At 42.0% G+C, this 15,612-nt stretch overlaps 1 protein-coding gene across 1 annotated transcript; it reads right to left on the bottom strand.

Moving 5' to 3' along the window:
- Positions 1 to 1,810: 1,810 nt before the first annotated feature.
- nt5e (5'-nucleotidase, ecto (CD73)) lies at positions 1,811 to 10,298 on the bottom strand. Its single transcript, XM_028952993.1, has 9 exons — positions 9,726 to 10,298; positions 7,091 to 7,313; positions 6,014 to 6,202; positions 5,512 to 5,709; positions 4,129 to 4,283; positions 3,936 to 4,044; positions 2,512 to 2,661; positions 2,192 to 2,392; positions 1,811 to 2,100 (listed from the first exon to the last, which is right to left on the bottom strand). The coding sequence occupies exons 1-9, from the start codon at positions 10,032 to 10,034 to the stop codon at positions 1,934 to 1,936; spliced, it is 1,701 nt and encodes a 566-aa protein (XP_028808826.1). The 5' UTR covers positions 10,035 to 10,298; the 3' UTR covers positions 1,811 to 1,933.
- Between the last annotated feature and the right edge of the window lie 5,314 nt (positions 10,299 to 15,612).

Below are 15,612 nucleotides of genomic sequence, written 5' to 3'. Positions count from 1 at the left end.
GTATACACAGAGGCCAGGACTCAGAATCAAATATTTTTTTAGATGATCAGGGTTTTAAAGTAGCATTGTAATTTTTTTTTTTCCAAAAATGTTGGCTTTTAAAAGTTGTGTCCAAACGTTTTGTCAACTCCGAACATATATTCTGAATAGCATTAACAGAACTCACTACAATGGAGTAAAAATGCGGGAAAAATAATTAAGTTTCCAGATATTACATATGACTAAGTTGACTCTATGCTGATTGAGGTGACTACTCTATTAACATTCTTTTGGTTAAAATAATGTTCCTACATGCTTTATGTTACAATACCATTGAAATAAAATATGAAAGTATTATAATACTATATATTATTATGTTTTTCCTCAGCTGCAAAAAAAAATTGTTAAAAATGTTATTTCCCAAACATCCACCAAAAACAAGGATTTGCCCAATTCTCTATTTATGAGTTTATACTGTAATTGTCTGTGTTTACAGAGTTATGAACGTATGTGTGGTGATGGTGGGAGGTTATATTCTTACACACTACCTCCAGGGATTTATTTGAGTAATATAATCATTGTGCAAACGAGTAATATATTAACTTTCATTTATTTGCGCTTATATATTATAGTTTGAACAAGTATACTGTGCTCTTTTTTTTTTTTTTGTATCTATGGCAACAAATCCCACTGATCCCTGCTTTATTAGTGAAGTATCAGTGAAATGTGAACTCTTGTTCTCCCAACCCTAACGGACCTGGAAACACAATTTCATAGAAACTCATTTTTGGACCGCGTTAAAACTGCACCATAAACGCCTCCCCCGAACCAGATGTGCATTTACTGTGCGAATCGTTCTACGCTTTGAGAGAAGAAATGTGAAACGAACACAAACAAGATGATGTCCACGATTGCCCAGATTATTAAAAAAAAAAAAAAAAAAAAAAAACAGACCATGAGGATCCCAGCAACGGAGATGTTTACATGTGTGGAACACATGATCCTGCACAGGGCTGAACAGAGGGCGGTCCGCGAGGCCGGTTGTCAGGAAAATACTCACCGCTTCCTGCGGTGGCGCCCAGCGCCACGCGTCCCGCTCTCTGCTGACGGTGCACTGCGGGCGCAGGCCGGTCTGTGAATCTTAAACAAAGCAAACATTCTGCCAGGGGAATGATGGTCCTGTGTAAATGGAGACACGACCCTATAACATAAATCTACCTCCCAGAGGGGAAAAAAAAAAGTTTGAAAATATTTTGCTAAAGCAATTTTATTTGAAGTAACCTCCTGCATTTTAAGTGCTTTGAACATTTGACAAGATTTCACAGACAATTTCAGCCTGAAAAATGGCTGAAAATGAAAAAAAATCTACATATTTTATTATTATTATTTATTGTAATATAATGATATATATATATTTCTAGTAAGTTAAGCAGTGCATTCACAGTGCTCTAGGCTCTAGGGTTCTGGTGTATAAATGAGCATATTGTGCACTTGTCACAACCCCCCCTGCCCATTTCTTTTCTTGGAATGGAAAGTGACTTGCGCTCCAGCATACGGCCCGTAATGTTAATGCACTTTTCAATGCAACAGTACCGGCACTGTGTTAGACTGGTAAATTACAACAAATAATGTCCGTTTTGTGTTTGATGTGAATGCTTTTTGCATAAGTAAGTACATAAAAAAAAACTACAGTAAAAGCTACAGATTTCTTCTGAAAATCTCTTTGGCATATAGTATAGTAGCATCTAATGAAGGCCATTACTGCATCTGGCATAATATAATTAAAACGATATAAATTACTATAATCCATATAAAATATATACACATATAACATTTATATTAATTTAATAAAAAAACAGTTTTATTGCTACACATAAAAATCAGGTGCAGTGAATGTTATGGTCGAATTATTATTATTATTATTTTTTTTTTTAAAGACTGAAGGAACTGGCCTTCATAGACTCACTAACAGGGTCCACAGCATACTAATCAGCAGAAGCGATGCCACGTGACTACATCCTACAAAGGCAGAGTTGTAAATCTTGATGCGGCCCTCCACGAATGGCCGTACCCTCTTCATCTCTCTTATGTAGCGTTCCACCACGGCAATATCCAGATCACCTGGGAATTTTTTTCTAAATATAATTACCTGTCGTAATATAATTTTCAATCTGCATTCTGGTAACACATCAACATGCCGTTGGTGACTCACCACTGTCGTGCTTCAGCTTTTCCTCCTTGATCATTGCAAAACCATCCCCCCCTTCTACAAGGTAGGATGGCAAGACTATCTTGTAAACTTTATCAGACTGCAGGGGCTCGTAGCGCGGGACCCGGCACTGAGTGCAGAGGGCAGCGATGCTCTTTACTCGATCGCCTGCAGCCTTCTGCAAGTTGTACTCCACTTGAAAGCCTGGGCAAGGGGGGAGAAACACCCTGACGGACGGCCATTTACAAAATTCACTGCAAGACATGAAGCATGCCTTGCAAGAGCTTCCTCGAAGCATTCATGCATATTTCGATTTTGCATACCTGACACCTGGAGGAACTCTCCAGTGCTCGCACCGTATCGTCGCACTGAGTGCTCAAAAGCTTTTCTCACGGTGGTACCTTTCAGCTGGACCAGGTCAAACGTGCCACCAAAGGGTAGGACAGAGATGAGGTCTTCCATGGTGATGGAGCCTTAAAAAATGCAATAAGTGTTGGTTATATCATATAGATTTTAAAACCACATTATAGATCAAATTTCATAAATAACATTACAACAAGAATAAATGGAAGAAACTTTGGGAAGGAGTAACTCAGAGAGGGCAATGGGCATCACTGCAGTTTATACATTAGCCAAACCTTACATAATTTTTAATACGGAAGTAGGATCTGCTGAAGGGACATCTGAAGTCTACAAATGTTTCTCCTAAATTTTTTTAAAAATCTATTAACCTCCTGAGACCCTGCATCCTCATATGGAAACATTACATTTTGGCTTATTTTGTTCAATTTAAACCTGTGATCCTCATTCATTAATGTCCCGACATCCTAATCCCAGCAGCTAAAGGAAATTTAAAATACGCTCCAAACAAACGCTAGGGTCTCAGGTAAAAGCATATATGTATATGTTTCCTTGGTGACCTGGGTCAAAAAACTTGAATATTGAACAAAGGGTTCACTGGCCTGGCGATCAATGGCACGTTTGATGTGAGCGGAAGAGCCCTCGTCATAATCAAGACAATACAATTTTTTGCTTTTGCCAAAATAGACAGGGGCTGACTTAAATAAGAAGCAGGGCAGGTATATGACCACAGGCGTCGGTGGAATTGTATGATGCCATGTGTAAGTCTTGCTATATTTCTGTCTTTTGCACTTTCACGATTACGCAGATGTATACTTGTGGTGTTTGGCATTTCTATTTCACAGCTAATCTATAAAAGTATGCTGATGTGCTGATGTTGTTGATGGTAGAGGGCCCTATTTTCAGTGGCTTTCAGTGCGCACAAGTCACATGCAGGAGCACGCATATAAGCATGTGGCAGCCTAGTCACTCTGAAAAACCTTCTACTGCTACAATTGCAGTTTATGCCATTTCATTTCATATGGACACAATCACAAGGCAAACAACAAGAAGAAGAATCACACAAGAAATTTACCAGCCTAATCAGACCAAGCAATAAAGACGGTGCTTTAATGTGCACTGCAAAACTGAACTGAAGTGTTGTTACAATGGAATTGACCAGATTTATATAACCAAACAAGTTATTATTGAAAAATTGTCTATGAGAAAAAATGACATTTTCTTAAACAATTTGATAAAAAGTTATAACTCTTTTCTTGTTCACTTTTTGTATGTAATTTTTGAAGTGTACATGGATGAATTTGGTTGGAATTTCACATTTTTACGGAAGTCAAGCTCGCCTCGTAAATGGATCCATGCGACTAGGAACCCCCACATGCTCACTCACCATTCCGAGTGCGCTCATCGATTGGTGAGCGTATCGATCCGCCATTCAGCAGGCACAAGCCCACGTGGTTCCACTGGACTTCGTCCGCGTACTTGATGTTGTGGTCCACCTGCATTGCCAACAAGAACCATCAGCCGGAGAGGGAAGTCACACTGGCCACTCTCGAGTTACTGCCTCAGCCCCCCATACGCACCATGGCATCACAGATGAGATTCCCGAGGTTGCACTCGCGGAAGCGGCACTCCTGAGCGGTCCCATTGAGATACGTCAGAGTCCGGCCCACATACTGAGTAGAGTAATTGGCCAAGTTTCTTTTCCAATTCTCCACCTCTGCTTGAATGCTAGAATCTAACAGGATGTGTTTAGCTTCACCTATTTAATCTGTTTACGTATGTTTTTTCATGACTTTTTTTTTTTTTCTACAATTGCTACATAGCCACTTAGAAGGTGACAGTTCAACAACTCTAGTCTTGCCTCGTGCAAGCATAGTGTGATAACATGATCACTTCTCCTCTGACCACACAGCAGCACATTTACGACAGACTGCACAAAAAAAAACAGAAGTCAAACACAAGGGACTTCTACTGGTTGTGTTTTCCTCTTTCGGCTGCCTTTACAGGAGAAAGGGGAGGAGCATTTAGGGCTTCATCAAGACACACATAATAGATGCTAAGTGACTGAAAGATAGATGTCATCTGACTGACACTTGCTGAGGGAGAGCTTTGGATGATATGCCTGTTTGGTAGGGGTAATAATAGCCTAATGGTCAACAAAACCGAGCAATACCCTTAACCCTAAAATGAATAAAAATGATAAAAATAACATTTAATGTTACATATGTTCATTTATACGTTGGGTACTCTAGAAATGCCTTTCAAGACCTTTTAATAACATTATGACCAAAGCTTAAGACATCCAAGCTGGTATACATTAGAAAGGATATAAAATAATATAAATATTATTTATAATATTATAATATTTATAATAAATATTATTATAACAACCTACAAACTGGAACCTCAAGATAATATTTGGACCAGCATTTAGGGGTGGTAGTAGCCTAGTGGATAACACACTCGCCTATGAACCAGAAGACCCAGGTTCAAACCCCACTTACTACCATTGTGTCCCTGAGCAAGACACTTAACCCTAAGTTGCTCCAGGGGGGGACTGTCCCTGTAACTACTGATTGTAAGTCGCTCTGGAAAAGGGCGTCTGATAAATGCCGTAAATGTAAATGTAAATTTACAGCATTTATCAGAACAACAATCAGAGGTACAGGGATTGTCCCTGTATTGGGACCTGTGACTTTGTGGTCTTCTGGAGTATGTTACTCAAGAGGCTACTATCCAGAAGTAAAATACTAGTAAAATAAGTAAAATACTTATTTTTAGACCCAGTGCATAAATAATTTCTAGGCCAGAAATGAGTGAGAGTCACAGCTGGCATTTGAAACTGTAATTCTAACTCTATACAAAGCTGAATTGGTTTATAAATTATTAAACGTTTTGTGTTATTAGACTCCCCTCTAATAAAACAATTCCTGTTCATTCCCGGTATTTACACTGTCACCTACCCTGTGGCACGGAGCTATTCAGAAGGATTGGATTCCCACTGGATAACACAACGTTGCCTTTGTCGTCAAAGACGACCTTTAGGTAGCCAAGATATTTTCCGAAAGCATAGGCCTGAACCACGGGAACTTTGCGCCCATCCTGTGATTGTACAATAAACGGGTACGGTCCAGCCGAGACTTCTGACGAAGGAGGGTCCCCTGTGTGCCAGAAAGCAAAAGCAAAGTAAATGTTTTTTCCAAGAATCTCTCTTTTTTTTTTTTTAATGATCCCGACATTCTGAACCATGGCTGGTCTAGAACTAAACCGAAAAGAACAGAACATTTCAGAGCTGCTATGTGAAGCTCGACCACTCACATTAATCAGGTAGACGCGGTGCTTATTCAAGGCAAATGGTGGACATACCACATCAATGAGGCATGATGGCTCTCAGCAAGGCTCCACAATGAGATTTTATCCATTCAGACCAGGATCGGATTGTACCTGCATGCAGGCGATGCCTACCTGTGTACAGAAACGTGTTGCTGTGACCTCCAATCACCACGTCCACCCCTCGGACCTTCTCGGCGATCTCTTTGTCGACTGTGAAACCGGAGTGGCCGAGGGCGATGATCTTATTCACTCCGAGGGTGGTAAGTTTGTCGACCTGCGTCTGCAAGGCACCCACTTCCTGCTCAAACTGCAAATATGGACCTGGCAAGGATAAGATTTGTTACTTTATCATGATTCCTTACTCTTCATTCTGGGACAAGGCTTAATCCATGAACAGGAAGCTGCCCCTATATTAGATAGTTACTATCTAATACTAGATGCTCTATTGTGACAGTCTACATACTGTCTCGTGTAACTACTTTGCAGATTGTTCCCTTGGTATGACATATGTGAGAAAATTTAATGGGATTTCAGAAAAATTGTGAAATGATGCTGCTGTTTCTGTTTTATCATCTGTGATAATATCATTCTTGCATTTATTATCAGAAATTATTATTTTGCTAACAGATTTTTAAAAATAAGTCTGCTAAAAATATTTTAGTCATTGTGAAGCAAATGATTGCCTAGTAGTTCTAGTTTTCAATTTCATATTGAAAACGATAGCGAAATTTCTTATAAAACAAATAATAAAATTTGTTCTAAACTCAAGACCTTATTTTCACCACATGAATTCTTACGAAAGTGCTTCCATGTGCTTTTCCCAGATGGAACTGGATGCCCAAAAATGTCCAAACTTACATACTTACAATGCTTGTGTTTCAAATTATTCTTCCATGCATCCTCTATGGGGCCATTTTTCTGGGGCTGTACAAGGTTGGGACTGTTCGCTAGTGTCATATTCACTCGTTTATCAATCATAATGGTTGGACTAGGGCACTGATAAGGTATTTGCATTCTATTTGATTTGGTAGCAGCCATGGTCGTGAGATGTCAGTAGAGATCACATGTTAGCGGAAAATGGAAGAGGAATTCTGTAGGCTTTATGTGACATTTTAGAGAACATTTCCCCATGAGCTATGTCTAATATTGTGCCATGAAAATGGGGCCCTATATATTTTATTTACGATGCATGAATGAAGGTGATTGTACCTGGCATTGACAGGGCGGGCGTTTCCCGTGACGTGTATCCCACCACGCCCACTTTCTCTGAGCCCACTGTAAAGATCTTGAAGGCTGTATAATAGCCACTTATTTGCGCTGCGATGTTTGGGTCTGCCTTGATGTTGGCGCTGAGCACCGTGCAGTTCACGTTCTGCAGGAATGGCTTAACAAGCCCGTCCACACCATTGTCGAATTCGTGATTCCCCAGAGCCTAGACAGAGACAAACAGTCACGTGAGGTCATCAAGGGGCCTGGTTGTCACTGCTCCTGCAGGTACGCATGGAACAATACGGCCAGCCAGATAGCACAGGCTTTAATGAGCAGGAAAAAATTAATTCAGACCACAGAAAATGACATAATGACACTGTCATCTTGAACCTTCCAAAACAGAACAGTGACAAACAACACATGCTTCCCAAGCGTGTTTCTCATGTCCCGTGGCACCTTATAAAGGTGCTGGGCTCTTCCCTCATTATCTTTCAATCAGACCGGCAAGAACTAATGAAATCTGTGTCCAGACAAGGCGACCCACACCCACGTCCCTTCTGACCGGGTTCCCCGTCTCTACACATCATGGATTTTACACTACGGAATACGCTGGGTTGCCACACTCAAGGTAATGATGGAAATTCATTAACTATTCTGAATTCCAATAAAATACGCAGAGGGTTAATGTTTGCTGAGTTGCTGTATCTGCTCAATTGGAGGACAAATTTAAAGGTTTTATTGTGCACCCACAAAAAAAAGAAAAAAAAGACAAACAATATTAATTTAGGATTATTTGCTAAATAAAGACCCAATGAGTTTACATTTACAGCATTTATCAGACGCCATTATCCAGAGCGACTTACAACCAGTAGTTACAGGGACAGTCCCCCTGTAGCAACTTAGGGTTAAGTGTCTTGCTCAGGGACACAATGGTAGTAAGGGGGATTCGAACCTGGGTCTTCTAGTTCATAGACGAGTGTGTTACCCACTAGGCTACTACCACCCTTTAAATGTCATATGGAAATTCATGATATTTGGTTACCTGCCTAAGTGCACGTTTCTTAATAAGAGAAAGATACCAAGTGCAGATGTAGGGTACGGACTTAATGAATGCCAATAAAACGTTTGCTGACCATTATTACAACGTTTGAGTTATAGGTGTCAGTAGGTGGTAGTAGCTTAGCGGATGAGACACTTGCGTATGAACCAGAAAACCACAAAGTCACAGGTTCAAGTCCCACTTACTACAATTGTGTCCGTGAACAAGACAATCGTCTGCAGGGGGACTGTCCCTCCTACTACTGATTGTACGTAGCGCTTGAAACTCTTCTCTCCTTACTTTTGCTGCTCCCATTAGGGGTCAACACAGTGGATCAGCTGTTTTGGTTGTCCGTATAATCAACTTGGCAAAAAACGTTTTCTGGCAGCCGCCCTTCCTGACGCAACCCTCTGCATTTGCCTGGGCCGGGGACATAAATACACTGTTACGTCCATTCCTAGTAGACGGGTTGGATAAGGGAGTCTGCTAAATGCAGAAATGTCAAAATACATGCAAATACAATAAAAAAAACATATTTGTCAGGGGACAAGATCCAGCTCCTGCACATTTTCTCACCTTTTCAAAAGAATTTTAGTACGTGTGCCCACAACCTGACTAATACTGGCTTATGATGTGTCATTTCCTTTTAGGGTCAATAAAGTAAATTTTTATCTAGCCAGATATGGGGCTATATATTATGCAATATTAGGAACAGAAAGACAGCAATCAGGTAATCATGCAAAGTGGATTCTTTGCTGCTTCATTGTTGTGTAGAATGTGAGTTGAGCCCTAACATTACATTAATGGAGATGCTGGTTCTCAAACCTCAGTATCATCACACAGCACAACCTATACAGCATAATAATCCGAGTGAGCATTTAACAGAATCGGTTTATTACGGTTCAGAAGTATTTAGAATAACAACATCATTTAGATCATCAGAGGTAAGAGTATGACTATTATAATATCTCATTTGTCTCATGTACTTTACTCAATCACTCACTCACCGCTGGCAAGGCTCATACACACACACGCACACACATTCCATTCACTAAAACCTACGGACAATTCGGAGTCGCCAGTCCATCCAGTGTGCATGCCTTTGGACAGTGGGAGGAAACCGGAGAGGCCTGAGGAAACCCACACCAACAACAGGGAGATCATGCAAACTCCGCAGAGGATCCAAACTCGAGTCCACATCGTGAATCATTTACGTTTACGGCATTCACCAGACGCCCTTATCCAGAGCGACTTACGATCAGTAGTTACAGTGGAGACACTCAGGGTTAAGTGTCTTGTTCAGGGACACAATGGTAGTAAGTGGAGTTTGAACCTGGGTCTTCTGGTTCACAGGCGAGTGTGTTACCCACTAGGCTACTACCACCCACTATAATATATTACAATATATAACACAGTGATGTGCCATCATCACAACTTTTTTTGTGGTGGTGGCCAGTGGTGGCTTATAGCGGGTAAGGTCAAAACGTGCCACTGAGGTCCCCACGCACTGCCCTCCCCCGGGCGCCTTTCGTGGATGCCCACTCAAGGCGCTGGGTTCAATTTGACACGATCGGAGTGGACGGAAGTCCGGCTCACCATGGCGTCGTAGCCCAGGCGGTTCATGAAGTGCGCCGCCTCGGCGCCCTTGTAGAAGTTGAACCAGACGGTCCCCTGGAACTGGTCCCCCGCGTCCAGCAGCAGCACGTTCCTGTCGGCGGCGCGCACCTCGCGGATCTTGGTGAACCGGCGCGCCACCCCGCCGTAGCAGTCGCCCCGGGTGCAGGCGCCGGAGTCCCTGCCGGTCTCCTCCACGCGGGCGTGGACGTCGTTGGTGTGGAGCAGGGTCAGCGGCCAGTCGGCCCGGCACAGGGCGCAGAGGAGCGCGACGCGCCACCACGTCCCCATGTCCCCGATTGCCGTTCCGCTCCGCTCCGAGCTCGCCGAGCAGATGGGCGTGGACTCTCCCGGAACGTTTCCACGCACCTTCTCAGCAGCGCGGAACTCGACATTAATATCATAGCAACGTAAACGTCATTATTAATGCTAAAATATCACACCACGACCTCCAGTAATACCACCACACGCGTCGTGAATACCAGCCTAGAACATGTTCTTCAAAACTTCACTCAACGAGATAAACACAAATAAAAACCAGAAATTGTCACATGCAAAGTAACACCAATGTCCTGAACTGTATTTTTGAACTCCTTTTAAGAAGCAATCGACAACCCACTGGTTCCAAAAGTATTTCAGAAGAGTTTAACACTTACACACACGCACACACACACTGCACAAAAAAAAAACAAGTTAGGCCTCATCAGGGCTCTTAGTTTTGTAAGTCGCTTTGGATAAAAGCGTCTGCAAAGCAAAGTAAAGTAAAGTAAAGTAAAGTAAAGTAAAGTAAAGTAAAGTAAAGTAAAGTAAAGTATATCCAGTTTTCTTTTTAAGCAGCAGTGAACCTGATTAAAGGTGTTTGATCTTCCCAACAGTAACTCTACAACAGGCACAAATAGAAAATCGTAATTTCATTTGAGAGGAACACTGCATTGGTGCTCAGGGAATAATAGGACAACAGAGTCGATTTCTCTAGACACATTTCATGAAAAAAAAGTTTTTTTTGTTTTTTTTTATCAACGTTTGTAGCTTGACGCCTTAATAAAGAGTGGTTTTGTTTTCACTGGTTTGTAGGTCTCTCGCTATCTACTTTTAAGGAGATTTACATTTACAGCATTTACCAAACGCCCTTATCCAGAGCGACTTACAGTCAGTAGTTACAGGGACAGTCCCCCCCTGGAGACACTCAGGGTTAAGTGTCTTGCTCAGGGACACAACCTGGGTTTGAACCTGGGTCTTCTGCTTCATAGGCGAGAAAACGTCTGACAGCCATCGTGTAACTGTCATCCTACTATAGATGGGCTGGGGAGTGTTTCGGGAAATCCTTGTCGCCTTAAAACATTCCTCCGCTGTATCAGCGTATTCTTCCTTAGACCGGGGAATCATAAGCTCATCTGCGGCCGACTGAAAGACAATGGACACAATGGTCATGTGGTCAGCACATTTCGCCTTGTTTTTGTGGAAAAGTTGGCCAGGCCGTTCCGGACGGTCACCAGCGACAGGCTTCACTCGCAGGCTGGAGGTCTGTCTCACGCCGAAATTTATTGGAGCATCAGCGAGAGCTCCAAAACAATGAAGAAGTGCAATTAAAAGAAAAGGAGGTGCGACCCGGTGCTAATCTTCATCACACATTCAGACCTCATCGTCACAGATTTTAAGGAAACTTGGCACGCTAAGTTGACGGAGATTTAAACAAACACAGTTTTAACCTTTATGTCACAGCTACTATCCAGCTCTATAGATTAGGCAAATAATTCCATCCCCATAAGAATAATAACTATGTAATGATTGATTATAATATTTTTTTTACATTTTCAAAACTGATTATGTCAATTATTACTCACACATACACACACACACACACACACACACACACACACATGTTTGAGTGGTAGTAGCCTAGTGGGTAAGACCCAGGTTCAAAATCCCACTTACTACCATTGTGTCCCTGAGTGTCTCCAGGGGGGGACTGTCCCTGTAACTACTGATTGTAAGTCGCTCTGGATAAGGGCGTCTGGTAAATGCTGTAAATGTAAATGTTTGAAAGCTTAAACCTGCATTTTGTGAATGTGCGTGTACACATAAATTCCCTTATTCTTAGACATACAGAAAAATAATAATGAAAAGAAGAAGAAGACACTGGAGCGGTTTTGATTGACAGGACCCACATGGAAAAGGAATGTCATGCTTGCGGTGGGGGCAGGAAAGCAGGAATGTTGATTGTGTGTGTATGCGCGGTGTGCTTCTGTCATGCGTGTGGTCAGTGGGCTGGGGTGGACGCGGGACAGACCCCAAGCGAACCTCGCCCACATGTCCTGTCAGAGTCTGTAGGACTCGGCGGGTGGAGTGAGAGTGTGTGTGTGTGTGTGTGTGTGTGTGTGAGTGAGACTTTCCTTTCCCCGTTTCCTCACTCCTTTTCTATATGTTGGTTCTGTATGAAAATAAACAGTTTTTGTTGAAGCACCTGCATCCTCCCCTTCCCTGGTGTGGTGACAATCCCTGATTTACCCCAAAGTGCATTTAAATGCCCACAAAATAATACACAGCGACCACTTTGACATGCAATATACAGTGGGTACGGAAAGTATTCAGACCCCTTTATTTTCACTCTTTGTTATATTGCAGCCATTTGCTAAAATCATTTTTTTTCTTCATTGATTAGTGCTCAGGACCTCAGACTGGGCTGAAGGTTCACCTTCCAACAATGACCCAGAGGACACAGCTAAAATAACGAAGGAGCGGCTTCACAACAACTCTGTGACTGTTCTTGAACGGCCCAGCCAGAGCCCCGACTTAAACTCAATTGAGCATCTCTGGAGAGACCAAAAAATGGCTGTCCACCAACGTTTACCATCCAACCGGCCAGAACTGGACAGCATCTGCAAGGAGGAATGGCAGAGGATCCCCGAATCTTTCCCAAAAAAGATTCGTGGCTGTATTAGATCAAAAGGGTGCTTCTACTAAATACTGAGCAAAGGGTCTGAAAACTTAGGACCATGTGATATTTCATTTACATTTACAGCATTTATCAGACGCCCTTATCCAGAGCGACTTACAATCAGTAGTTACAGGGACAGTCCCCCCCTGGAGACACTCAGGGTTAAGTGTCTTGCTCAGGGACACAGTGGTAGTAAGTGGGATTTGAACCTGGGTCTTCTGGTTCAGAGGCGAGTGTGTTACCCGCTAGGCTACTACCACCCTTTCACTATTTCAGTTTTTGTTTGTTAATAAATCTGCAAACATGTGAACAATTCTGTGTTTTTTGTCAATATGGGGTGCCGTGCGTACATAAATGAGGAAAAAAAAAATGAACGCAATGACTTTAGCAAAAGCTGCAATATAACAAAGAGGGAGAAATTTAAGGGGGTCTGAATACTTTCCGAACCCAAGTATTCATATCTATATGCCAGAGGTCAATGTGGCAGCCTTAAAAAAAGAGACAGCCAATGAAAGCTGTTGCAGCTGTTCCGTAACGTAACCCTACATCTACCATTTACAGCCACAGGCCATTTTCTCATATTCATATATCTGGAGGCATGACTGATGTTGATGTGGATAAAAGCTTCCAATTTCCTCTCCGCCAAGTATTCAAAGGTAAAAAAAAAAAAAAAAAGAAAGAAGTTATCCTGCCTGTTGCCAAAGCTAAGAAGATGCTGCTCTGTTTTGGGGAGCAGCCGATCATTGTACATTTATGGCATTAAGCAGGTGCCCTTATCCAAAGTGACTTACAGGGACAGTCCCCCTGGAGCTGGTGTTCTGCTTCATCGGCGAGTGTACTTGTTGTTCGTACACTGGAGATATGTCCCTGTCTCAACAATTACTCTCACCTTGTGTCATGGTGGAAGAGTTCAGCTACGTGTCTTTGTGCATTTAAACTGGAAGACAATATCTTCAAAACATTTGTATGACAAGGTCATTTTTTTTCGCAATGAGAAAGCAAGCGGGAAAAAAAGAAGTCACCAACCAGACAAATTTAGACTTCTTTAGATGTGACCTTGCTGGTCAGCAGTTGTCTGCGCCCATCCACCAACTCCTCTCTTCAGGCCCTAACTGCATCTGGGGTGCATATTGTTAACGGAGTAGGAAAACAATGTAAAAAGTTGCTGGGCATTTGGGCTAGCAGCACTCAGTGAAGGCTTAAGGAACAAATCTGGCAGCGCCTTGGCCACGTCATGTTTGGACCTCGCCACGTTTGATCACATTGGTGCATCACCCACTGGGAAAGAAACAAAGACTTATCTGCAGTGATGGACGGGGAAGGGTGGATGGGTTGTTTCATTTCATCATAAATAATTAATTCACCGAGTTCACCACGCTTGATCAGCTTTCCTAGATATCTGGGGAACTGAAGGAACTCATCTCAACAAATCAAAAGATCCAAGAGATCTCATACAGCCCAAAATGATCAAGCTTCAACTGGCCTATCACAAGGAACTGCCTGCAGTATATACTGACTAAAATATGCTTTATTTAGTCATAATTAGTGGTTCCAGTGGTGACAATTCTTTAAACCAGTATTGGATCACTGTTTATCACTTATTCTGATAAGAAAATAATAGTTTTTACAACCATTAATATTAAAAGTAATTTTCAGTGTTAATTGTGTCAATGGTGTAAAGTCAAGAAAGAAGTTAAGATTATTGTGAAAATTCATATAAACCGAAAGGTCATAAATGGGATCTTATAACTGTGAAAGAGTTACCATGGCAACTCTGCAGTTGTCCTGCCATAACTTTTGATTCTGATTCTCTCTTGGTTTTGTAAAGGATTGTGCAATTTGTTCAAATGCTATGAATATATGATCTCAGTGATGAATGAAATCAATCAACCCACCACTCATTGGCATTTGAGTCTATTGTAGAGGCATGTTTAGTACACCAGGGGGCAGAAGGCCTACATGAATAGAACAGGAACGTGTGCATTACTACCACTGCTTATTCTTTTTTATTAAGGACACTAATTCTACAGTACTTATACGTGGTCATATTAATCATTGTAGGCAGAACATGCATCAAATTATGGAGCCAATCAGAAGCTTTGTAGAGGATCGTTTAAATTTATTCCTGATAGTCAGGGACAAAACCTGTGACCATCCTCCAGTCAAGCTGTCAGAAAAAAAAAACTCAGCATATCAAAATATTTATAATTGATCATTGATAACTATCTCATGCATCAAATCATGTTAATGAACGTGCAAACAAAGCTGTACATTTTCTGAAGCCATTTTTCCTGTACCATTTGTAATGATCTATAGGAACCCGGTGTCGTGTATGAAAAACACCAGTTACTGTAAATGATCTGGAAACTACCGTCTGTCACGGCATCTCGTCACTTCATCTCTGCTCCCCCTGCAGTGGTCGGAGACACGACTGGGATGTCTGTGGCGAAATCCGAACGTCTCCTTCATCCAATGCCTCCCCGCTGTTCTATTTATTCCACGCTGTACCATCTCCATCTGGGTCAAGCCAAGCCAAATGGTGTCCCTCATTTGAGCATGTCCCTTATCATGTACCCTTATTTGACACGGTTCCTTTAAACTTGGTTTTTAATGGCTGCGGCTTCTGCTTCTCTGCTTTTCCAGGGGAAACATAATTAAACTATACTCCTGACATCACAGCAACCCTGCTGATTGAGTAACAGATTTTGCACTCGTAATTTGTGGGCCACGATGTGTGTCCTGGTTACAGGCTTTGGAAGACGTAGAAAAAAAACCCTTAGGGTTCTAACACACTTACAGTGCAGCTTTGACACACAATCCCATGGTTATTAAACTTTGGCTTCTGATCCCATTAAGGAGGACAAGCCATGAGTCCAGAGTGGGACAGAATTTTTGACCGGGACGTTTAGGACAGGACAAGACACCAATATG

This window comes from Denticeps clupeoides, chromosome 14 (genome assembly GCF_900700375.1).
Source record: "Denticeps clupeoides chromosome 14, fDenClu1.1, whole genome shotgun sequence".
Taxonomy (NCBI): domain Eukaryota; kingdom Metazoa; phylum Chordata; class Actinopteri; order Clupeiformes; family Denticipitidae; genus Denticeps; species Denticeps clupeoides.
This window is presented reverse-complemented; position numbering and strand designations above follow the sequence as displayed.

Excerpts from the sequence above, each read along its gene's own strand:
- nt5e (XM_028952993.1), bottom strand. The coding sequence starts at position 10,034 with ATGGGGACGTGGTGGCGCGTCGCGCTCCTCTGCGCCCTGTGCCGGGCC. Across the intron at positions 5,710-6,013 it reads CAACACGTTTCTGTACACAG|GGGACCCTCCTTCGTCAGAA; the intron begins GTAGGCATCGCC and ends TCTGGCACACAG. Across the intron at positions 4,045-4,128 it reads ATCTCATCTGTGATGCCATG|GTGGACCACAACATCAAGTA; the intron begins GTGCGTATGGGG and ends TTGGCAATGCAG.